Below are 24,855 nucleotides of genomic sequence, written 5' to 3' on the forward strand. Positions count from 1 at the left end.
CACAGGTCTGCTCTCTCCATCCAAAGCGGGCGTTATAAAGATGGCTCCAGATAAGCAAAACAATATATGAATGCATTTTTCAGACATTAAAAATGTATAAATTTGTGTTTATTAAAAAAAGATATACTTTTTTTTTTAAATTGAGTTTAGCATCTGTGCACATTTGAGGTTTCTTTAGGGCATCTGTTCTTTCTCAATAGAGCTTAAGGGATGGAATAACTGCTCTGTCATGTGGGTGTGTTCTCAATGACAGCGAGTTGTGTGTTAGTGCTGTGGGAGAGAGATATTGTTAGCCGACAGCACATACTGGAGACGTTGTTTTCTCTCGGCCTGTTTTCTGTTCTTATTAGTAGTAGTCTGAAGGAAGGGGGGGACGAGGGAAAGCTGTATGCCCACTACCGGGGCTCCTCTCTGGGCTCCATGTGTCCGTCCTCTGGCCCTCTTTGGTGCTAAATGCATCTCGCTGCCTGCTCCCCGGACGTCCTCTTTTCTCCGGTACAGTGCAGAGATGTTGAGAAGTAGGATGAATTATGAGTTGGACCTGGATATTGCCCCGAGGCCAAGGCCCAGGGCACCGCTTCATGGTTCCAATCATTAAAGTCTGATGACGGGAAAGCTGATCCAAGACCAGGGCTTAGAGGGGCCTGTGCCCCAGAGGGAAATATCACTATGATAGATCATGAGATAGCATGTGCTTTCACCAGGCATTTCCTACACTCTGCCCTCACTGTTGTTAATTGAGTATGCAAATTACTTCTGTGGAGATGACTGGCTTTGCCTCCGACAACCAAAGATGATGGGCTTTCAGATTATGAATTTAACATAGAAAAAAACCCAAGTGTGACCACACCTTATTGGGGGAATCAGGAAAAGTGTGCAATTTATTATATTGCGCCAATCTGCCTATACATAATTATTGTTCTCTCTTTTTCATTTTGTACAGTGCATCCGGAAAGTATTCACAGCGCTTCACTTTTTCCACATGTTGTTATGTTACAGCCTTATTCCAAAATGGATTAAATTCATTATTTTCCTCAACATTCTACACACAACAACCCATAATGACAAAGTGAAAACAGTTTTTTGCAAATTTTTGCACATTTATTAAAAATAAAGAACGAAAACATAACTTATATACATATACTTACATATATATATATACATATATACTTATATAGAGGGTATGTAATGCTTAGTCTTTAGATTTTGGATGCCCTGTCTCTGCATTGAGGCATGACGGGAGAAAAGCTGAGTCACTGGGAGAAGTGTAATCTTTATAGCAGCGGGCATTTTAGCAAATCTCAGAAACCTGGAGATATCACTCACAATAGAAAATGATACTTTACAATTGTGCCAAGGCATTTTTTTGTCTCTCCTTTGGTTCTCTGCCGTTATATACATTCACCCTGGAACTCCTATGTGATTGTTGGAGAGATTATCCTTTCTTTGTCAAACAAAGATCCCAATTCTTCTTGTTAAAGGAAGTCGTTTCTGCTCTATTGGGCCTGACTGTGCAGTGTGGGGATTTTGTGCAGGATTTTACTTTAAAAGCTCACTTTTTTATCAACTTAAAGATCCATTCTTAAACAACAAAGACAGGCGCTGTGTTGCAGCCAGGTGGGACGTGCTGAATATATTCTGTAAATCGTGTTGGGTTCCTCAACCATGTATTTTTTTGACATAATTAGTATAAACTCCATAATCCACGAAGATAAGCCATTAATCTGGGCGAGTGAGGACAGATCAAGTCAGCCGAGATCCAGGATTTTACAGAACTCAGCCCCTAACAGCAAGGATAAGCACATCACCTCCATAAAACAATTGTTATGTCTATTAAAAGAAGATAAATACCTAGCAAGAGTCTGATTTTTTTTTTAATGCATTTTTTAAGCGTTCGGTGTTTCACCGTTATCGTCTCTAACTACCAGGAGCTGTGTCGCCAGCGTATGGCGATCCGCACATCGGAGCGCGCCGACCGGCCGGAGACTCTGCGCAACTCGAGGCTCAACAGTGTGTCGTCCCAGTTCAGCGACGGCCCGGCGGCCAGCCCGTCGACCCGCAGCAGCACCTCCTCTTGGTGCGAGGAGCCAGTGCCGTCCAACATGGACATCTCCACTGGTCACATGATACTGGTGAGTCACTTGCTTTACTCAAGAGACAATGTGAGTCATGTGGTGGGAAAAGGGGGGAGGGAGGAAGTCGGTTGGAGTGTGTTTTATTTATTTCTTGTCAGGTCTTTTCGGAGATCTTTTGTGGTTCTTAGCATCTGATTGTTACAGCTGAACAACCACAACGTCACAGGTCACCGACGATGCACTCGTGCAGTTTGAGATTCCAATGCTTTTGGTGAGAAAACATCAGGTTTGGACTTATGTACAATATGAACCAGGGGTACTTGCACCCAAGAGGTACTCCTGCCATGGGTTACATGGATTGGGGATTTGATCAATTCAATTTAAAAATTAGAAATTGGGATTTGATCCAACTAAAAAAACATATATCCACATATTGGGTGAGCTGTAAAGTCTGTTTACCACCAGATGCAATTAAGAGTGTTTGAATACGAATGAGAAAGAGAAGCTGAAAACGTTTGCTAACAAGGATTTATTAATTAAAAGTACGAATAGTAGAAGTAATGAATATATGAAAAATAATGGATAAATGGCTTGAACGTCTTCTAATACTCCAATCAGTGTAGGACACAATACATTACTGACTAAATCGACCTGATCACGAACAATTTGCAAATGTATGCAAAAAATATTGTAACAAAAAATATATCAACTATTTAAAAGTCATTCAATTGGGCGGGTGGTGTCAATGTTGGGGGGCTTGAGATCATCTGAGAGGGTCTTTGGGGAAACGTCACAGATCTACAGGAAGGGGCTTTCAGAGGTTTAATGTGGGTATATATGAGAGCGTCTGCTTTTGAAACTCCTCGTGTCGATCAGTATGCTGGAGCCTGTGCTGAAAACCAACAGCTTGATATCTCTGTTTATCTATTTCGATGTGTCTCTTTTTCATTCCTCGCTCACCTCATTCCCTTCAGAACCTTCTTATCTTTGAGTTTTTTCCCCCATCACTCTTCCCGCTGGTTTTTTCCTCCCTTTTGCTTAATCTCGGCTCTGTTGTCTTCATTTTTCTCCTCTAACTTTTTCCTCCCTTAACTGTGTCATTCTCTTTCTTTATCATTTTGCCCCTCGTCTCTCATCGTTTACATCTTTTACCCGCTCTGTCTCTCTTACCGCTGCAGAAAAATAAGGTTTTGTGTGATGGAAGCTGCACAAAAGTGAAATATCGTTATCCATCTGATTGTCATTTGGATGTTTTAGAAATGATGTGAGTTTATTTTGGTTATGTTTTGGTAAATGTTGCCCATGCTTCCGCAAACATACAATGGATTGTTTTAATTTCGCACAACTTTCGCTTCATTCATTTGAGACAAGCTTGATAAAAGAGATGGATAGATGCCTCGCAGTGTTTCCATTAATGGAGGGAGCATTCATCACACTGCATGTCTAGCTTTTATATTGGTAGGCTGTAATGAATGAGAGTGTATCTGAGTAATGCCTTTTATTGGTGGTAATAGATGGGTTTGGTTGCACTCGTCAAGGCTTGTTTGTGAAGCCCCTTTTGAAAACATCGACAATAGAAAAGCATTTAGCCCTGCAATAACAAAAGAGACACTGTGAATCATTTCTAGGAGATGTTATTATTACCCATAGTGTCTTCAGTGCAGGCATTGCCGTGTAGAAACTTAAACACTCAGGGCCCTTTAATTCTCTTTCATGCCATGAATGACATGGAGATGTCCTATAGGGGTTCTTCTTTAAAATTCCACCTCAATCTCACATGAAACCATGTGTGAGATTGCCTTGTTGTCACTGATCTCAGACCTATATTTTCCCATCTCAGCTCTCCTCTCCTCTCATCTCCTCTCTCTCGCTCTTTGGAGCTCACACCGTGTGGAGAAGGATGATGAATACCCGGCTTTCCAAAGCACGTATGCTGGGGGTCCTTATTGGAAGGCCCCATCAGAACCCACACACACACACACACACACACACACACACTATGAACTACGATGTTGCGCCCGCCCAACTGTTTGACCCCCCTCGAGATTTGAAAAGTCTTGCATAGCGACTTTCAACTTCAGAAGTGGAATTGGATGCCTGTGTGCTGAGTCACGTGACTCTGCTAGGGTACATTTGATATCTTCTCTCTGTTCACTTTTTCAGCTACAACTATGAAAACATTACCTACTTAATGGTTAAAAACCTCAAATATGATGACCAGATGTTACAAGGCTGTATTTCTGTGCGTATTGCTGTAATCTCTCCAGCACCATGGAGAGCAAATGGTCAGTAAAGCTGTTTTCCCCTCACAAGCGTTTTTAACAAACTTTACATCCAGCTCCCCTAAACTGTCCAGAAAACAAGGTCAAAGTGTTGATGCTGTTGTTGTGGCATAATCACCTCTCTTCTGAAATAAAAAAGTAAACATTTTAAATGATGAATGATGTGCTAATGAAGTGCTCTAAGGTAAAAACGGACTGAGGGAAAGGGAAACAGCCGCATGACCCATATGACATGTTCTGCCCTCAGTGGCTTTTCCTCACAATTTTAGAATTTTTCTTTTTTTCGCGAAAGAACAAATTACATTTAAGCCAAAACAATGTGCTCTTTTCATTGAGCTATTATTAGTGAGCCCACAAAGGCGTACATATCGACACCATCTTTCCTCCACCTCTCGCCACTGTTCATCATGTCATAAAGCTTTATGCCGCCTGTTCCAACTGTTTCCAGTCTTGTTCCTTTTAATTTGACAGCGGAGCTTGACGGTCATGTGTTACCTGTTGTGTCTGGCTCCCCTGGTTGTCCCTTCATCCTGATTTCACCCAGCACCCTCTGCTGCCGAGGAGACTGCTTAGGAAGGATTAGACATTGTTTCCCTGACACCCGGGCCTCCCATCCCAACCCTCTGATTGGCAGACATAATCCCCCCCCATTCATTAAACCTCCGTTGCCCTGTCTCTGGAATACGCCACGGTCCACTGCCTCCCCCTAGGAATGGGAGGGCTTGATAAGGGCCGACTGGCTGCATTGCATTAAGCTGCGAAAATATGAATTTGGAATGCAATCGATTCAGGGCATCGTTTGAATAGAATGGGAGGCAATTCAGAGTGGATTTATCAAGTACATGGAGATGTACTATTGCGAGGGGAGGTGGGATGCTGTCAGGCTGGCGAGCAGAGAGTAATTGTACAGGGTGACGAGAGCATCGTGGTGACAGGCTCTGTCAAGTGGCCATAATGGCATGCTGTCATTTTCCTGGGGAGACAGCACTGTCTGTTTGCGTAGGCGATGCACACCAACACACATGCAAATATATGTGTTGGCTGCAATTAGATTTGACATTAACTCGATTTTTTTCCTCCTCATAATTGGGCTTTTTGCACGCATAGAATTAAAAGTTCAGGAATGGCTCAGAGTACAACAACAGAAATCTGCAGTATTATTTCAGAAATGTCCCTTTATGTCATTAATGGGTTCACGCAGAACCCATTGTGCTGTTGCGCTATCTGATTATGCAGCTGCATAATTCACAAGAGTTGCTTTTACTCTTCTCTTTGGAACCAAGTCGAACAATTCACTCTGATTTCCATTGTCTGTGGGATTTGAAATGTTCTTATAATTCAACTAATATCCTTTGCGTGCATGCAGACGATGTCCGAATTCATGCGCTATCACAGATTATAATTGCCTATTGTGTGTTGGACAAGTTTATTTGTGATTATCATCTAAGTAGGAATTGTATATATTCTGCAGAGGGCTGGATTACCCTCTTGACAGACAGGAGTGAATTCGTTGAATGTAACAATGGAGTGTTACCTCTCTGCTCTCTGCCTACCTATACTGCCTTTAATATGGGATAAAGCACATCTGGGTATCATTTCATTGTATTAGCCAGCTGATCCCTGACGTCAGCGTATGAGTCTGTAATCTTCTGCCTCACACAATAGCGGACTAAAGTATTTAACCCCATTGGGAAGGAAGCCATGATACAGGAGAGAAGGCGAAACACAGCGCTGCGTTACGAAAGATCGTCTTGCCAGCTTCAGCCTCAAAGCTCCCTACTTGCCCTGTTTGGGAGAATACACACACACACACACACACACACACAGACAGACACAGACTTCTGCCCTTCCCCCTTCTCCTATTCCATCTTTGTCTCTCCAGTGAATTCAATTGCGTCGTCTCCGAGCAAAGGCTTAAATGCAGACAATCTTATCAGTGGCTGTGCAAGCAGTAAGAGACGTGATTGAAACACCCCTGAAGTATTTCCAATGTAGACAAACCTTTCAGGAGTCTTAATTGTGCGTGATTTGGTTTCTCTCCCGCTCAAACACACGCGCACAAAGACATAAACATCAGCACACCTTCCCCACGTCGACCTTCAGCAGCCTCCTCCTCCTCCTCGCTCAGTTGTAATGCTCCATGACAGCTGATCACAGCTTCAATGGAGAGGTTTAGTGCTTCCGCTCCTGTTTATATGTCGGACAGCTCGCGGTGAAGTAAATACGGTGAACAAATAACAACAAGCCACCTCAAGTGTTTTTACAGGCACATTTTGAGGTCCAGTCGTCTCTTGCCTGGTTTTATCATTTGCAACGGTGGCTAAGGTGCTGTCTGTTTTCCTCCAGTCATACATGGAGGACCACTTGAAGAACAAGAACCGTCTGGAGCGCGAGTGGGAGGCCATGTGCTCCTACCAGGCGGAGCCCAGCGCCTGCCGCGTGGGCCTCGGCGAGCAGAACTCCAAGAGGAACCGCTCAGGCACCGTGGTCGTATGTGAGTCCATTCAGATTCAAACATTTTTATGACTGAGTTTTCAACTACTTAACATTTGTAGCATTAGTAATTTCTTACTCTAGCGTACTCTAGCTAGATAAGGGAAATGAGAAATGTTTTTGTTAGACCGATGGTAGTAACCGCGACATATTATTGTGAACTACAACAACTGCATCGAGAGCAGAAAGCTTCACAGACGTAGCAACAGTAACGGGTCCAAATCCAATCAGTCCAGTGTGTTAGAAATTGCAAATGACCTCACTGCCTCAGCTGCTACATCCTCAGTCACTATGTACTGGATGCTGCCTTGTGAAATAAGGATGCAGTGTGGCATTACCAGCAGACTGTTCACACTGAAGTATTACGTCGTCTCTGCATCACATGACTGTATTGATCAGGACGTTACCTGTACCAGCTACCGTTGAATGAGATTAGTTTCTCACAAATGTAAATCAACATTACCTCTTCCACTTAATTTTAGATATTTATTATTAATTTAAGGCAAATTAAAAGTATTAAACATGTGTATGTTGAATAAATATAATGTATGTACAGTCACCCCATCACACTCAGTATTAATAGTATGTTAGCATGTGATACTTTCCTCAAATTTCCTCAATAAGCCTTTTACTCTGAGTAACGGGGATTTACAAGAAGAGTTTTCTGCCCAATTTGTCATTGGCTTGAAGTGGGCGTGGCCAGGTGGATCACAGTCATGTCACATAGTTCGCTGTGTCAATCAGGGTTTAGCAACATCGGACTCTGATGACAATTGGTCGGTTGTTTGGTTACCGCCAAGAGTTTTTGACTGTGGTACAGATTTCGGATCGTAACTTATGCCTGAAGATGTCTTTCAAACTTTAATTTCTGCTTTATTAGTCATAGATTTAAGAAAAAACATCAGAGTCCAAGTTTTAGTCCAATACTAATGCGATGAGTTTAAATTGACTGAAACTTTAAACAGTTCCACTTGATAAGAAAAAGATGGTGTCAAGGCTCACAGTCCCACAGGTACAATATGTTACTCTTATTTCATTCAAAGCATTCCTTACTCAAGGTGAAGCAAATCAGGCGTTCAGAACAGTGACGGATGATGAAACCTTGGTGAAATTGCAGAACCGTTTTACTCTTTACTTAAATATTCCTCCGTCGCTGCTCAACATTCTGGTGTTAGAGTGTGGGGAGGAAACACAGTGGGAAAGTGTGTTGATGAATTATTCGTCTCCGTTACAGATGATCATTCCAGAATCACCTTGAAAGCAGAGAACAACCACAGCAACTCAGATTACATCAATGCCAGTCCAATAGTGAGTATTGTTTATTCATTATAGCTCTACGGTGTGGATGATGTCTTTTTTTGTACCAGAAGCACCTGTTACATTTGACTCTGATATAAAATCAAAGGACTAGTGCATTAATCTTTTTTTTGTAATGTGTTATCCATACATGGAGCCTCAGTGGATTTCGGTCTTTTTGAATCACACTGCTTTAAAATTGGCCACTCCCTGAAGAAGGCCCTTTTTTTGGCCCCAGTATATAGATTTGTACACTATTTTTGACTAAACAAAAACATAAAATCCAGAAAGAACTCAGTGTTGGTGAGCCTTAAGATTTTTGTTTTCCCCAAAAAACATTGCCAGTCATGATTTCCCCCGAGGCTGCTGAAAAGGGATTCCATCAAAGGGAACAGGAAACTATGCATTTCAAATACAGTGCCAAAATGTCTGAGGAGAGAGGGGGGTGGGGGTGGGGGTAGGGGCACACACAGCTGCACTGAAAAAGCTTATTACTTCTCAGGAACGAACATTTTTTCCTGCGTTTCCTATTGGCATATTCATGGAGGATCTTAGCTTATTTAAACAATCTATAGGATAATATTACAATAAAGTGAATCAATCAGGGGAGGAAGTTGGCAAAAAAATCTGATAGGTGGATTTTAAAAAAAACGATAAAGTATCCCGGACTGTTTTGGTGCAGTTGAAGAAGAAGAAAAAGCATCTAAAACGACAAAAGGATGTTGAAGACGGGTGAAGTAATGGCGGATGCAGTGGTGTGTGGATGAAAGGACAGTAATTACACCACAAAAGGGACCCCTGGCTGAGCCCAGCAAAACTGTGATAATTATGTCTGTCAATGCGACTTCTTCCTCCTCATTAGCTGCAGGGCCAGTGGCCTACGAGTAAATAATCAGTCGCGTCTTTCTGGGAATCAGGGGTCAGGGGGGCAAATGGATGGAGCGATCCGAGCTCCATGCAAAGCAGAGGGCGACACACACACACACACACACAGGAGAAAGCGCGGTTAATGGTTAATGCTTTCCACAAATGGTGTGAGCGCGGCCAGATGTACAGCATCATTAGCTGGAGGAACGAATCAAAGGGATGTGCAGCAGCACACGATGCGGTCAAAGCCTGGTCGCTTGTGTCTCGTCTGGCTTCTACACCGGTTTGGTTTTTCCACTTCCCACCTGTTCTCCGTGCTTTTGCTTTAACAATTTCTCGGATGACCTTAATCCCGCTCTCTGTTTTACATAAACACAGCATCAAGGCGCTCCGGCGAGGCGTCGGGAGGTTGAGACGCAGATATTCGAGTGAGCTATTTAAGTCCGGGCTATTTGACTTCAAGCCAAAGAACACTTCTTTGACTTCTTGCTGTAGCCTATCTTCTTCCCACAATGGCAGCGGGAGGACGGCTGAAACGCAGGACCGCTCTTTCATCTTCACGCTTTAGTATTCATGCCGCGATGTCAACACACGGCTACAGCCTGTCTGTGTCCTTGAGATTGGCCAGCGGAGTAGTAGCGCGAGCATTCGGGAACACTCTTTCATTTCGTTAGGGGGCCTTTTTTTTTTTTTTTTTTTGGCAAAACCACAAGATAATTTTAAACCAGGAAGCATGAAGAGAAAATTGAACATCACATTTATACCTAATTAAAGTAGAACAGTGGGTGAGGAACACAATGTTTCCTGCATGTATGTGTCTTTCTGTGAACACTTTTTAATAGACCGCCTTCGTGTTAGTGTATTGAAAGAATATGTTCAGTTAGTCTCATTGATTTACTATATGTTTATTAATTAAATATATATGATCAAATCTGCACCTGAGGGAATCTGCATTATTTCAGTGTTTCACTGATAAATGTTCCAAAATGACACAATTTTCAGCTCTACGGATGAGATTCAACCTCTAATTAAAAAGAACTCTGTACGCCAACAATAGTCTGTTCCTACTGAGCCCTACTTGTAATTAAATCACAGCCTTGGAAGTAAATCGACAACAGAAAATAATTTGACATTTTTAATCCACCATAACGAAACGAAAGTACAAACAGACACGAACAAACAAGACATTTATTAGATTTTTAAATGTCGTCCAAAGTTGTATGTTAATTGTTTTATCAGCCATTGAGAGCATTGGGAATACATTATGCGGAGGTTATTAAACATGAGGAGAGAAATCACTTTGACAATAATAAAGCCATGAAGGAATATTTCATCAGTATTTTCCTTTTAAGGGGGAATGTCAAGGTCTATGCGCTTGAGAAATGAGTCAAAGAGAAACACAAATATATTAAATGCAAAGCTACATGTTTAACTTCTAAGCTCATGTTCAGTGTCCTTGATAAATTGTTAAAGAAAAGTCTATTACTCACTGAATTTTACTCTTATACGACTATTACTTATAGGTCTGCTATGAATAATATTAAAGGTAACCCTATATTTACAAGAATACAGCACTGATAGGGTGTTTGTTCTATCGTTATAATGCCAGCTATACATCAACAATGCATTGATATGCACCAACTCATTTATTTCCCCTCAAAATATGTCAACATCTTTCCACTGATGCATCTTGCACTCGAGGGTGTGCATAAAATTGATTTTAGGGGGCAACCCGGCCAACACCTACTCGATGAAGTCTCAATCACATCCCTCACATCAAGTCCCCCATGTCATTATGTCCCACCTGAACACAGAGCCCCCTCACACCAACAGCCTGCAGGCTTTGAAGTCCCACCACTATATCATGTTTCATGCAGAAACACGTCAACGCACGAGAGAAATGGAGATCTGAGGTCATTGGTATGAGGACCTTGTAGAGGAGGCGGTACATGACTGAACTAAAGCAGAAGTGAAAGCATCCCTGAATGATGACATAATAAAGCTATTAAAGGTAATACAAATGTGTTTAAAATACTCAAAGGGTTGGGAACATGAATTAGATTTTTTTTTTAAAGGCCTCTGTCTTTAGTCTTTATGCAAACGTTACGTTGAAAGAGACAACAAATATTTTTTTTAAATCACAAAAACAACAACTGTATCTTCCATGTGTTTGAAGCTTATCCAGCGTGGGACTATAATGTTCAACCAAAACAGTGTACGCTCTACATTCCAGTTTAGTATAATCAGACCCTTTGTCAACCGTCAGATCTTGAAAACACGAGGGAAGTGTCGAGGAGGAAAGAAACGAGGATGACGTCGTTCAGAGAGACTGAATCAATGAATGGAAGAGAGAGAGAAGACGGCAGATGTGTGGTGCTCCAGATGGAGGCTTTCATGGAAGTCTTTAACCCAGACTGTGTGTGTTTTCCTCCGCCCCAAACACTGGGTCACACTCTGCTCCCTCTCTCCCAGATGGACCATGACCCTCGCAACCCGACTTACATCTCCTCACAGGGCCCACTTCTTTCCACCGTGGCAGACTTCTGGCAGGTAATCATCTCCATTCACGCTGGCTTTCTCTCTGTCGATGGAGAGATGAGGGTTGTGGAAGAACCCTAACAGAGATGGTTTTACCAATTCCCATGTGACTCTGATGTCTTCTTCCCAGTCCAAGAGGGTGTAGATTGCTTTTTCTTTCTTGTTAAAGTCTGATCAATGAAGTAGAATGTAGCCCCAGTTTCTGCCTGTCATGTGCTCCCATTATATTCAAGTAACAGCAAAGCATTAAATTAAAAAATTCTTTCTTAGAAAACCCAGAAGGTTTTTACCAACACCTACTGCTGTTATGAGGGTGTTTCTATAAACCTCAAAGACTCTTCTAATCAAATCAATGAAAAGAATATTGCGTTTGTCAAGTTGCTTCTTTGTTGTTGAATCTACGGAACCAGAAATGGCTAAATCCGAGCAAAATGTACCCCGTAATCTTAACCCTTATTGTTGCAACGTGCATCAAAAATGTCACTCCTTCTCCGAGTCTTAACTCAGTAAAGTCTGACCACCTGGACATTAAACACATATTGTTAGATTTAATGTGACTCACGCTGTGCGAGGATATCATTATGTATTTCTTTTTGGAAATCGTTAAAAAAAAGACGCACCCCATAACTCCAGATTTTACCAGAGAAGGGTCACGTTTTTAAGTTTTCTTCAGCATCAAAATAATCCAGTGATGGTACATAATACATCTACGGCTACATTACAAACAGGAACTGCTATTAACTCATTCAGAATACTTTTAATCATCCCAATTTGACAAATTGTGAACAAATACTGGGAGAAAATAAAAGAAACATGGCCAGAGATGTAGCCTAAATATAACTCAATAAATCCACCCAACATTATAGTTCTTATCTACAGCACCCAAAGCATTATGGGAAGGAATAATTGTGTATTTTCTCGGAAAATTGTATGCCTGGCTCTGTCACTCAAATGTAATGGTAATACATGATAGACACAAAATGAGGCTGGATGTAATGGTGCTTCCACTGTTCTCACTCATCAATAAAACAGTGCCACGAGCCGAATATGTACTAGAAACCTGCAGCTTTTTGGTTGTGAATAGTAGTCTACTTATACACACCCCCAGGAAGTGTAATATTATTTGTGATAATGCTGATGTTTGCTGATATTCGCCTTTTCCCTCCAGCTATTTGCATTCCTTGCCTTGTCCATAAATGTCAGACGAACCGGCCATTAATAACCGGATATAGGCTATTGTAAAACATGTCGTCTTGTGTGGACGACATGCCTTAAATGATGCATGGATGGCAAATGGCGTTCTTATGTGTGAATAGGAATTAGCGGTAATTAGTGGGCCCATCAGCTCCATATGGTGGAGTAACTCTGCTCGCCGTGACCAGGATGTAGAAGTGTGAAGCGTAGATCTTGGCAGGCCAGCTGGCCCCGCACTTTGCACTCTGCATCTCGTTCTTCTCGTCTAACTTTAAGTTAGGACGGACGTCGGCACCGGTTTGTGATCAGGCAGACGTGGCGACACCACGTTTAGTCCAGTTTGGTTTGGTGCTGCTCTGTTTGTTGTAAATCGCTTTTGTCCTCATGTTCTAATGAATTAAAGAAGAAGAAAAAAAGGATTCCGCACCTATTATCTCAAAAAAATCAGCTCAGAAGTGCCCTGTATTTAATTTGTAAATGTGAAGGTGCTTTAAATGAAACAGTTCATGATTATCTCTAAGTCAATTAGTTTTTTTGTTTCTCTGCCAGTTATTTCTCTGTGGCAGGTGAGTAAATGCTTATTCATTATCAAGTGAAATTAGCTATTTAGCCATAAATTCAACTCTAAATCTCTCCCAATTAAGCAGGAAATGATGGCAAATTATAAACAGAATGATTGGCACACTGAACACAAGTTTTGTGTCTGAATAGGTAGTAGTAGTCATTCCTTATTCAATATGGTAAACCTTGGGTTGTGGCAGGAGGGAAAAACACTCTTTCCCTCCATTAAAAGTAAACAAACAGGGGGAACACTGTCACTCTCGTGCAAATGGCCACGCAGGAGGCAAATCTTTCTGCTCTGTCCTATCTAATCCGCAGCGGCACCAGGCAGCGCTCTGAAAAGCGGCTCTGCTCTAATCCTCCCCTCCTCATTCCTCCATCCCTTCAGCCTTCACTCCTCCAGCCACCTCGCCTCCCTTCCTCCTATTACCTGAGCTCTCCTGCTCGCTTCCCCTCTGAATTCACTGAAAAACACGAAGCAGATTCCAGCTCACAGAGCCGCAACGTGGGTCTTTTTCAGGACTTTAAACACATGTAAAGCGGATGTATGTTTTTTTTTGGAGCCTTGCAAAAACTAACAAATATAAAGTAGCTGAAGAAAAAAAAAAATTTCCCGCTACTTACAAATATTCCACGAATCTTACTGGAATAAAGGGTTAGTTTTTCCTCACATTATCACCTTGCCTAATCTCATCCCACCCTGGCCCAGTTGCCGTGTAATGTGTCCACCGGCCTGCATCACAGAAACTTGTGATTAGTGTATTGTCAAGGCCATTGTGTTTTTATAGCAATCATAAAATCCGTGTTCCCTCCTCATTTTCCTAATGGCTGCTGTGGGCCTGTATTCTTTCCCAAGGACACATTAGATCGTGATAAGACGAAATGGAGCAGCAGCTCAGTAGATGTTGTGATCTCACTCAGACGAATGAGAGAGGGCGACACATGACGCGCCCTCCAGCTGCTCCACCCGACATTTAGCATTTGTCGCACACAGCGAGGTGACATTTATTCATACTTCCTGGACCACGATTAAGAAATCAATTTCACTCTAATGCCAGGGTGCTATATAATGCTAATGTGCAATATGTTGCTCCTGGTGGCACAGCTCGTCTACATATTAGTGCTCCAGGCGCGTCATCCAGATGCATGTGAAAGGCTCGTTGCGCCTGAGGGGCGTCTCACGTGGTTTTCTTCCGCTACCTAGATGGTGTGGGAGAGTGGCTGCGTCGTCGTCGTCATGTTGACCCCGCTGTCTGAAAATGGAGTGAAGCAGTGTCATCCCTACTGGCCGGACGAAGGATCTGACGTCTACCACATCTACGAGGTTAGGCTGTGAGAGATTGAGCAGAAGTTACGACGATCGGACGCTGTAAGAAATCCATCCTCAGGTCACTGTTCAACGCTGCAGCGTTCAGACATTCACAATTACTAAATTATTCTTACATTCTTTCCTATATCAGAATTCATTACACTACCGTTCAAAAGTTTGGGGTCACTTAGAAATGTCTTTATTTTTCAAAGAAACGCACTGTTTTTTCAATAAAGATAACATAAATCAAAAATACACACTATACATTGTTAATGTGGTAAATGACTATTCTAGGTGGAAACGTCTGGTTTCTAATGAAATATCTCCATAGGTGTATAGAGGCCCATTTCCATCAACTATCACTCCAGTGTTCTAATGGTACATTGTGTTTGCTAATCGCCTTAGAAGACTAATATCTGATTAGAAAACCCTTGTGCAATTATGTTAGCACAGCTGAAAACAGTTATGCTGGTGATATAAGCTATACAACTGGCCTTCCTTTGAGCTTGAAGTTTGAAGAACAAAATTAATACTTCAAATATTAATCATTATTTCTAACATTGTCAATGTCTTGACTATATTTTCTATTCAATTTTCAATTCATTTGATAAATAAAAGTGAGTTTTCATGGAAGACACGAAATTGTCTGGATGACCCCAAACTTTTGAACGGTAGTGTACGTCTCATTTTACCACACATACGTATACATATATACAAATTCTGTTTATGTATTTAATCCCTCTGTGACATTTTTTTATCCACTTTCTAACAAATAAACTTATTTTAATGGCAGCTGAAAATATAGTATTTAATGCAGTTCAATTCAGTTTATTTTGTACAGCCCAATATCACAAATTACAAATTGGCCTCAAAAGGGCTTTACAGTCTGTACACATACGACATCCCTGACCTTTGACCTCACGTCGGATCAGTAAAAACTCCCATGAAATAGAAGAAAAAAAACGTTCACAGGGGAAAAGGGAAGAACCCTTCAGGAGAGCAACAGAAGAGGATCCCTCTCCAGGATGGACAGACGCAACAGACGTCATGTGTACAGAAGAAGAATATTTACCATTCCAAAGCTTGCATAAACATTATGTAAGAGAAAATGTCCACCTTTAGTTGGTTGAAACTAAAATAAAAGATTTGTGAGGGAAGCCCAAACTATTTACATGGCTAAATACCACAAGGAGTGAATCCGAAGATGTGTTTTGTATAACTTGGATGAGCCCTTTCAAGTATTTGGGCTATGAATGCACTCCTCATTGAGATTACTGCTGCAAAGCTATAATTAATGAACTGAATGCGGCCTCTTTCTAAATGTAGGTCAACTTGGTGTCGGAGCACATCTGGTGTGAAGACTTCCTGGTGCGGAGCTTCTACCTGAAGAACCTGCAGACCAACGAGACCCGCACCGTAACACAGTTCCACTTCCTGTCCTGGACGGACCGCGGGATTCCCAACTCGGCCAGGACCCTTTTAGACTTCCGCAGGTAAAGTGCAGAACCTGCTGCCGGGATCTCATGAAGATTTCAGACAGATTTCCACCTTTCCAACTGGCCTTAATCCTGAGCTTGTTCTTAATCATCTTCCCTTGTGTTTCCGTATTCTGTCAGCATCTCTCTGGCTCTTCTCCCCGTTGCCCCTCTGCCTTCTGGTTTCCTCGAGAATGGTTGTTCTAATCAGAACTGTGTTTCTGTACTATCCCTTTCATCCTGGGCCTATTTCCCTCACCTCCCTCCAGCACATGTGATGCAGCAAATTAACAGCCCAGCACTGCCTGGCTTGGCTTGGAAAGAAAAGAAAGAAGAAAAGAAGAAAAAAAAACTAATTCAAACACCCAATTAAATGAGAGCTGTCTCACTAAAAACATGGGAGAGGGGGAAAGCTAGTGACTGAATAACCTCACTCTGTTCTCCATATAATGTGTTCTGGCAGAAGAGCAGCAATAGCTCCTCTGGGAGAACCCAAAGGCAAAAGAAAAGCCCTCCAAATGAGAAAAGATGCATCTGATTTGTGGATAGAAGTCTGTCCCTCTGGTTTGTAATGCAGATGAGAGTGAAGAAAGAGGGGGGGGGAAGAAGGATGTGCAGTGTTATCATGCCATCCTTTCCTTACCGTCGCTGCTGTTTTTTTGTTTGTTTTTCTATTCAGATTAAATTAGGTGTTTCTTGCAGTCAGTTATATGTATTGTATCATATTGGTGTTCAGGTTTGAGCTGTGTGTGATGACATACGTATGTTTTATTTCGCTGTTGAGGTCTCCTTAACGACTAGATTGCCTTGATAACTCCTTGTAACTCCATTAGTGCTGCTGTAGGTTATTTGGGGACATAAAGCTCTCTGTGATTCAGAGGTCTCAGATCGAACGGTTTTCACGGTTTCGGCCAACTTGGTATTTTTTGCGGTTGCCAGTGTCATTTTTGTGATGTTGCAGCTAGTAATATGAGCCCAGTTGCATAGTCACAAAAGTGATCATTGGAAACTGTGTCTCCTCAGCCAGGCCTGTGCACAAACTGTCTTTCTCTCACTCCTGACTCTGTCTCCCCTCTGCTCCGCTCACTGCTCCTTCCTCTGGCCTGCATGGGAACTCCAACCATCTCTATATGCTCTTTCACAAAGGGCATATTCTGATTTTATTGAAATATATATATATATACTTAAAATGTCAAATATATGCATTTGATGTACTAATATAAATGAATGAGAAATACACACAAAAAGAAAACCTTCCAAATGCAACATAAGCTGTGGATTACTGCAAATATAAACATTTTTATAACATTTTATTATTTTGGATGAATGTATGTCAATGGTAAAGCCAAGCTTTCAGTCACTTTGAATTGTAATCATGTAGCTCTTGAAATGCAAGGACACATGGGAAATGCAGTTCACAAGGTCCAAATACAAATAAATAGAAAATTCAGCTAATACAAAATACACAATACTGACTAAATATTTAAAATATAATGATAAACTTCTACTTTTAGTAGTATTGGAATTACTATAGTATAAGCTGTAACCACAGGTTGACACATTCATTTATATTATAGTACATTTATGTGTTTGCTTAATGTTATTTTTATTGTTTTATTTTCATGTTTCTAATGATGTTTCCAATAAATATTTAAAAAGTGTTTGTGATTTTGAAAAAGAAGCATAAAACATCAGATAGAATAGAGATATTATGAGACATTCAAACATTTATTTGTCATTTTGTCGCCCGGTGGAAAATGAGAGAAATGTAAAGACCCCGTGGCTCTCGGTGTCGTCCGTTTCCATAGCAACAGCAGGGTGTGAAAAGGCTGGTTGGCCTTCACCATGCCTTTGGTGGTGTGTAACATTCATAATTGGCTGGGGTTAATGCGTCGGCGGTCGGTAATCACAACATCACACCACCACATCCATCACCCACATGTCACAATAATGCTGTTCAATTTATCCACTTGGTGCGACACTGATTTATATCTCCATCTTCAAATGAAGGTGATTGATTGACAGCAGGGTGCATCTCTCAGGATCCTGTCTGCTCTTTTGATTGTTGCTGTCATTAATTTCATCCAGAGCATAGAAGCACAGTCACGAGTCACAATTGCTTTAATTTCCAATGTTATTATTAGGCAAAATAATAATGATTCACTTTCATTTCAAATCAACGTGCATCCAAACCTGAATTAACTTCCAATTTTCTCTCTTTTTGATTCCAGAAAAGTGAACAAGTGCTACCGGGGTCGATCTTGCCCGATAATTGTTCACTGCAGGCAAGTATAACTATTTGAATCCTGTGACAGTGGCCGACCCGGCTGAACTGTGATGGCGGTTGTGTGTTGGATCGGGGAGACGGATTATTTTGAACCCGCTCTGTCCATTTACTCCCTCTGGGTCCACTGGAGCTGCTGTTTAGTCCCCCGGCTGTGTCTTTGTGGAGACAGTGTGCTGCACACAGACGCCCAGCCCGACAAACGTACATTTCCCATTTGATCAAGTTCGTTAACTGGCCTGATTGGTTTGTGTTAAACACCAGGTATCGGTCTGACCACTTTTAATAGTCCTGTTAAGTCATGCGTATGGGGGAGGGGGCGGGAGGCAACCCCGCTCCCTCCGAGGGAGCCGTGAGGACTGAGTGTCTCGCAGTGGATTAATGAAGCAGCGGTGCTCAGGCCGCTCTCCTGTTTTATTGGCCTCGCCTTTATTAGAGAGATGTGCACGCCTTGTTTGCAATTAACATGCAGAGCCGTTGAATGGCCGGTGGGCACAAAGGGAGGCTTTTCATAAGACTATCTCTGGAGTAATGGAAAAGCAAGGCTCTCCAAAAGCTGCTCTCCAACCGCCCCTGGCCTCTCAACCTCTCCTCTGCTCCTGAGGTGCATTCATTTAAAAGCCTTTGTCCCCAGTGTGCCTCAGAAACCGTTCCCCTCTCCCCAAGTCTCAAGACCACACATGCACTCGTGTGCTAAGGTTTAACATAATCACGTTTATTGGAACATCAGATATTCAGGTCTGTTCAGGTATTTTCACAATAATTATTATCGATTTTTGCAATTTGAATATGCTGTTTGATCCGCAGTATCAGCTTTTAAGGTGTGCGCCGACTCATTTGTGTTTAAATATACTCCACAGTCTCTCAGCAGATGCAGATGTAAATGAGCAATTTGTTTCTTTATGAGGAAAACACTGAGATTAAAGCTTCACTCTGCCACCTTAATGATCTCCATCTCTCTCTCTCTCTCTCTCTCTGACTCTCTGCAGTGATGGAGCTGGCAGGAGTGGGACTTACATTCTGATTGACATGGTCCTCAATAAGATGGCTAAAGGTAACGATCAATGGCTTCCTTTTCACTCTTTCTGCTCGCGTTGAAGTGTTGCCCTGGCAACGCCGAAGCCCCACATTTTCCACAGAGGGTCTCGGGGATGCATTAGAGGGTGACTTTCCTGAGGCCTGGAGAGGCAGTGAAGACAGAGGCAGACTCGGAGGGAGCGGAGAGAGTTGAACAAAGAGAAAAAGAAAAAGAAACCTTTACCCACATGAGTAATTATCTATGTAAGCTACCGTCACGCAGTATTGACCCGCATCGCAACGGCAACATTAATTGATATAGCGCATGCATGGAAATGAAATGTTTAAAGGGGAAATCAGAATTTGAAAAAACATTGCTCCAATGGTTTGAATCAGTATTTAATATGTAATGCGATCGATGGGTTTATTTTATTAGCATTTGTGATTCATATAGTTCTCTCACCCTTTACTCTTTGTATTATTTTTCGATTTTCCAAAAATATGAACTAAACTTCCTGAGATCTCCTGGATGTTTAACAAAATACATTTGAAGAAGAAACGTGATGTGCAGGTGCTCTTTTATTCCCTGCCATTGTTAACTGAGAGGAGGATCGCCATCATGGGCCTCGACAGCAGAAATCATTATGCTGAGGTCTATATGAGTAGAAAAAAACAACAACAAGTTGACATTAGTGAATCATTAAATTTATTTCAAAATGTAAGGTTCCTCTGCTCTTTGCAAATTCCTGTTTTTATCTGAATCTCTACTCCGAGAGTTGTATCTGAATAAGAATAAGCTCAGTTTGTATGAATATACATATTCTTTGACATTTCCAAACACGTTTGGATATGGACATCTATTGTTGCACATGGAGCCGGGTTGTTCCAAAGCCCTCTATAGCTTAGCTTGCCCTCTGCCCTTTGCCCTTTGACCTCTGCCCTTTACCCCCACCCTGTGCATGCCCTCCTCCTGCTCTCCCAGCCCGTCAGAGCAGGTTAGGAGGGCGGCTGTGTCTGCTGCAGACTTTCCCTTCACTTTCTGGAAAACAGTAATAAGGCTGACTCGTCCTGATGGAGTTCATCTGGTTCAGCGACGAGTGCGCTGTTGTCCGGGGTGATCAAAGGTGCCACCCGGTCTCCTTTTAACCTTTTGTTTCCTGCTCCGGGATCGAATGTATAAAATGAACATAATCTCACTCTCCAAAGCTTTTTTTTCTTCCGGTAGAGCCTCTCTTAAGCTTAACTTTGGAATCCAGCCCTTCTGAGACATGAAAGTCTTGTTGGAGTACTTTGAGCACTAAGTCCAGCTGCATTAGATCCCTCACCCACACTCACACGGACATTTTCACTTGCACTCTATCTCTTTGGCTTCCTTTCTCTGCTTCGCCTTCAAAAACTTCTTGAGAGTTCAGCGTCTCTCCGCGGTGTTCTCCCCTCCTTCCCTTTCGAGTTTCTCAAACGAGTTCCGGTGTTTTTTGTTTCTTAAAATCCACAAATCTAAGATTCCAGATTTCCAGTCACACACTTTCAAAACCAGACTTCGCTCCACAGCAGCTGATCAGTGTTGAAGGCGAGCAACTGTTGCGTAAGTCGATCATCAGTATTGCTGCAAAGGCAATAAATCATTTTATTAGAGTTTGTTCATTTTCAGATTCACACATAGTGTAGATGCACACACACACACACACTTAGATATTATTGTATCAAAAAGGTCTTAGCAGACTTTATAGTTGTACATAATTTTTTAACAAGATTCTCACAGGGAAGCCGACGCTTAACGTTTCTGAACGCATTATTGCCCATTTCCCAGACCCCCAAAATATCCCCTCGCATATTTTATTGAGACACAGTGTGTGGCTCTCATCCAAGTCTTTCGAGGGATGAATGTAATAATTTTCAATCGCTGCGCTGTTCCAAAGGGAGCCGAGCATAAAGAGAGATTGACAGATGTGAGCTGGATTACTCGGCTGCTTTGAACTCAGTCCAATTTTCGGTCTGTTGCAGGTGCTAAAGAGATTGATATTGCCGCTACCCTGGAGCACTTGAGAGACCAGAGAGCTGGCATGGTCCAGACAAAGGTAAGGTCCCCGGCTTTGAGTTGGAGAGATGGGGGAGATGGGGGAGGGGGGGGGAGGAGGGGTTGCGTCCATTCAAACAGCCGGTTTTCTTCTTCATGTGCACATGGATCAGGGGAAATGATGTGGTAATTGATAACTGCTGCAGGATTAGACAAACATTGTTGTAGATAATAACTCACTGTTCCACATTTATCACGAGACACAAAGAGACTGACCGAGATCTTCTGTCACAGAAACACGACGCAAATTGTGAGATGAATCAAAGTGATAATTAAGTAGACATGTGACTAGGGCTGCGATTATTTAAATCTTTTAGTCTTTTATATATACAACACCACTTTTCAGGTCTCAACGTGATGTCTTCAAATGTCTTCCGTACAAAAAAGTACAAAACCAAAATGTATTACTTTTATAACGATACATAAAAGAGGGAAATTTCCAAAGCTACAAGAAACTCATGTTGTTTGCTTGAAAATGTACTGAGACTATTAATCAAATATCCAACATAACCTTTAACTTTGTCTTTATCTTTTCATCTTCATATATTTTATCAGGCTAGTAAATGTCTAAGATAATAAAAATACTTCATTAGTCTTAACAGTTTATATCACAGCGAGCCCTCAGTAGTTTAGGGTGTGTACAAAGCATTTCTTCTCATCCACTAATGCACCTAATAGTTAGGAAGTCTCTTCAGTTTCTCTCTTTTAATTGGGAGGAATAATAATGATAATAATAATAATACTAAAGACAAAGCTCCCGCTGTAGTGGGTGATCATATTTATAGCTAACAGACTCCGGTGCTCCTCCATGGCTCATGCTGCGTTCACAGCCCTGCTGGAGAAAAGCAATGCAAGCACTCACACATTTTCTTTTCTCGAAATGAAATTATATTGGAATATTGTTGATTCCACTTTGTGGCTTCATGCCGAAATTAGATCGTAATGAGGTATGAAATGTAGAGTTAGGTTTCAAGAATTGGACAGGTAATCATCTTTTTTTTTTCTGCTTCAAGATGTTGCCACTTTATTTTTGGATAAACCTCGGCACAAATAAAAGAGAGAACATTTATTTCCCTTCTTTTTCTGGTTACCGCTTTTGACATCGACATGCAGTAATTACAGCATGCGTGACCGTTTTTCTTCCTCTCGAACCATCCATCTCTGATCTGTCGACCAGAGATTGATCTCCCCCTAGTGGTGGAAATGAGAACAGACGCACACAACTCGCTCATAAAGTAGCTTTTTTTCTCACACACAGAACTTTAAAGTCAACTTGGGATTAGACAGGGACATATAACTGTGGTGTATACTGTATATAGATTGATGTAGCTTCACATCTTCCGGCCTTATATCACAACATCTGAAGGCACATCAAAATAGAAAACCTAATCACTCCAGATAATCTCCCCTGCAAAGCGAAAGGCACGACCACCAGCGACTCCTCGGTATTGATTGAGCCTATCCTCGGGCCAGACTGTGGCAGGCCGTGTGTCGACACATCTAAAGACTGCTGCTTCCAAACTCCTACGTACCTTTTCTCTGTGAGAGGACCCCGTGGCCTGCAGCCTGGGGAGAGGAGAGGAATATAAAAACACCAGGTCCATGGGGCGAACATCAATCAGCCCCCTTTTGCGTTCCTCGGGGGAAAACCATGAGTGGGATTCACAAATAAATGCACACACACACAAAGTTGAGAGGCAGCACGACTCAAAAGCTTTATTTTAAGACACTCTGGGAGCCGCTCACCTTCACCTCGAGTCTGTGGCCATGCACATCCAGGGGGGGGGGGGGGGGGCAATCAACCTGAAATGGCACTCCTGAGTTGTTACACACTAACACTTTCCTCCCTCCCTTCTCTCCCTGCATCCTTCCCCTCTTCCTCCTCCTCCTCCTCCTCAGGAGCAGTTTGAGTTTGCGCTGACAGCCGTGGCAGAGGAGGTGAACGCCATCCTGAAAGCGCTTCCTCAGTGAAGGCATCACTTCCCCCCCCACCTTCACCGGTTCCCTCTGCCCACTCGAGACTGACATCTCCCTCTCCGCCCTCCCATCTCCTCGCTCTCGTCTCTCTCCCCTGCCTCCTCTTCACCTCCTATATATACTGTGTACTTATGAATGTTGTGCCAGACATCTCACCTGGATCCATATTCGCCAAATCTTGCCTCAGAGTACGACTGACGATCTGTGATCGGTGTCAGACCAGCGGGGCCTGATCTGACGTGGGAACTTAGATCAGCTCTCCTACTGAGAGACGTTTTGTCGATATGAACCCCGGTGCTCTGTAACAGTGATGTTGTTCCTGAACATACCGTTCTAGTGCCACTGACACTGTCTACGTGATGTCAAGTGAAGATGTGTGTTCCACAATAAGCTCTCTGCCGTTGGGAAAACTAATACAGACGCTGAGAGAATGATTATTGGCCCATTCAAAACAATCTGGAGAAAGGGTGCAACTAACCATCATTTTAATTATCGATTAATATGCAGATTCCTTTGATGCATTTTAGAAATTGTTAGAATAAATGACAAAAAATGGCATTGTTCATGTTTTCAATCTGATTATCATGTCTGATTTACAGTCCAGGACATTCAATGTACTGTCACACATACAATAACACTAACTAGCTGAAACAAAGGAATGTTTGGCATTTTGGCTGAAAAGATGAATTTATTCTAAAAATGGTTGCCAATAAAAAAATTTGCCAATAGACTAATCATTGCAACTCTCAACGGTAGTACTTTTTGAATAATAATATGGAAAGTAAATTAAGTTCCTGCCTAATATTGTACAGATTATATCACCTAAACTAATCGGTGTATTCGACGCATATAGCGTTTTGAAAATATCATTGTTTCTCCTCTGTGATCTGAATCAACCCACTACATATATATACTCAGCATCACATGTACAGATGTTGATGTGTGTAAGTGTGTGTGTGTGTATCATTGTATTTTGGGTCCAGACATCTGCTCTGATTCTTAAAAAGCCTCACAGATCATGATTCTTGATATATTCTCAACATATGTTTTTTATTCCTCATTGCATACATTTGAAACATTGTTCCATTAACATCGCTGTTAATATTAAATGTCATACAAATATACCAACTGAGATAATCCCTTTAGAGTAGAGATAGTAATAATAGGATATATATGTAAACAGAATTTATATGGGATTGTTGCTCATTTTTTGTTTCTCCATTACTGGTTTATTGTAATATTTTGTGCCACATGACAGATTATTCCCTCTATGTATAGTCAATGAATGACTTTATGAATACCTATATAGTGCTATCTGAAATGTACACTGAGAGCCTCAATGAGAACTATATATTTTGTGTGAAAAGTAACATTCAGATTGCTAATAAATCAGAACAGATTATACTGATA

General features: G+C 41.8%; 1 protein-coding gene across 1 annotated transcript in view; it reads left to right on the top strand.

The window, feature by feature from the left end:
• The window catches only part of ptprn2 (protein tyrosine phosphatase receptor type N2), a 124,352-nt gene extending 99,497 nt beyond the window's left edge, over positions 1-24,855 (top strand). The window contains exons 13-22 of the mRNA XM_056434407.1: positions 1,929-2,132; positions 6,704-6,851; positions 8,085-8,158; positions 11,486-11,563; positions 14,511-14,630; positions 15,942-16,108; positions 18,322-18,375; positions 19,364-19,428; positions 21,396-21,469; positions 23,368-24,855. Coding sequence (XP_056290382.1) covers positions 1,929-2,132; positions 6,704-6,851; positions 8,085-8,158; positions 11,486-11,563; positions 14,511-14,630; positions 15,942-16,108; positions 18,322-18,375; positions 19,364-19,428; positions 21,396-21,469; positions 23,368-23,439 — 1,056 coding nt within the window. The 3' untranslated portion in view covers positions 23,440-24,855. The remainder of the gene's footprint in view (positions 1-1,928; positions 2,133-6,703; positions 6,852-8,084; positions 8,159-11,485; positions 11,564-14,510; positions 14,631-15,941; positions 16,109-18,321; positions 18,376-19,363; positions 19,429-21,395; positions 21,470-23,367) is intronic.

The sequence above is a fragment of the Pseudoliparis swirei genome, chromosome 16 (assembly GCF_029220125.1).
Source record: "Pseudoliparis swirei isolate HS2019 ecotype Mariana Trench chromosome 16, NWPU_hadal_v1, whole genome shotgun sequence".
Lineage (NCBI taxonomy): Eukaryota > Metazoa > Chordata > Actinopteri > Perciformes > Liparidae > Pseudoliparis > Pseudoliparis swirei.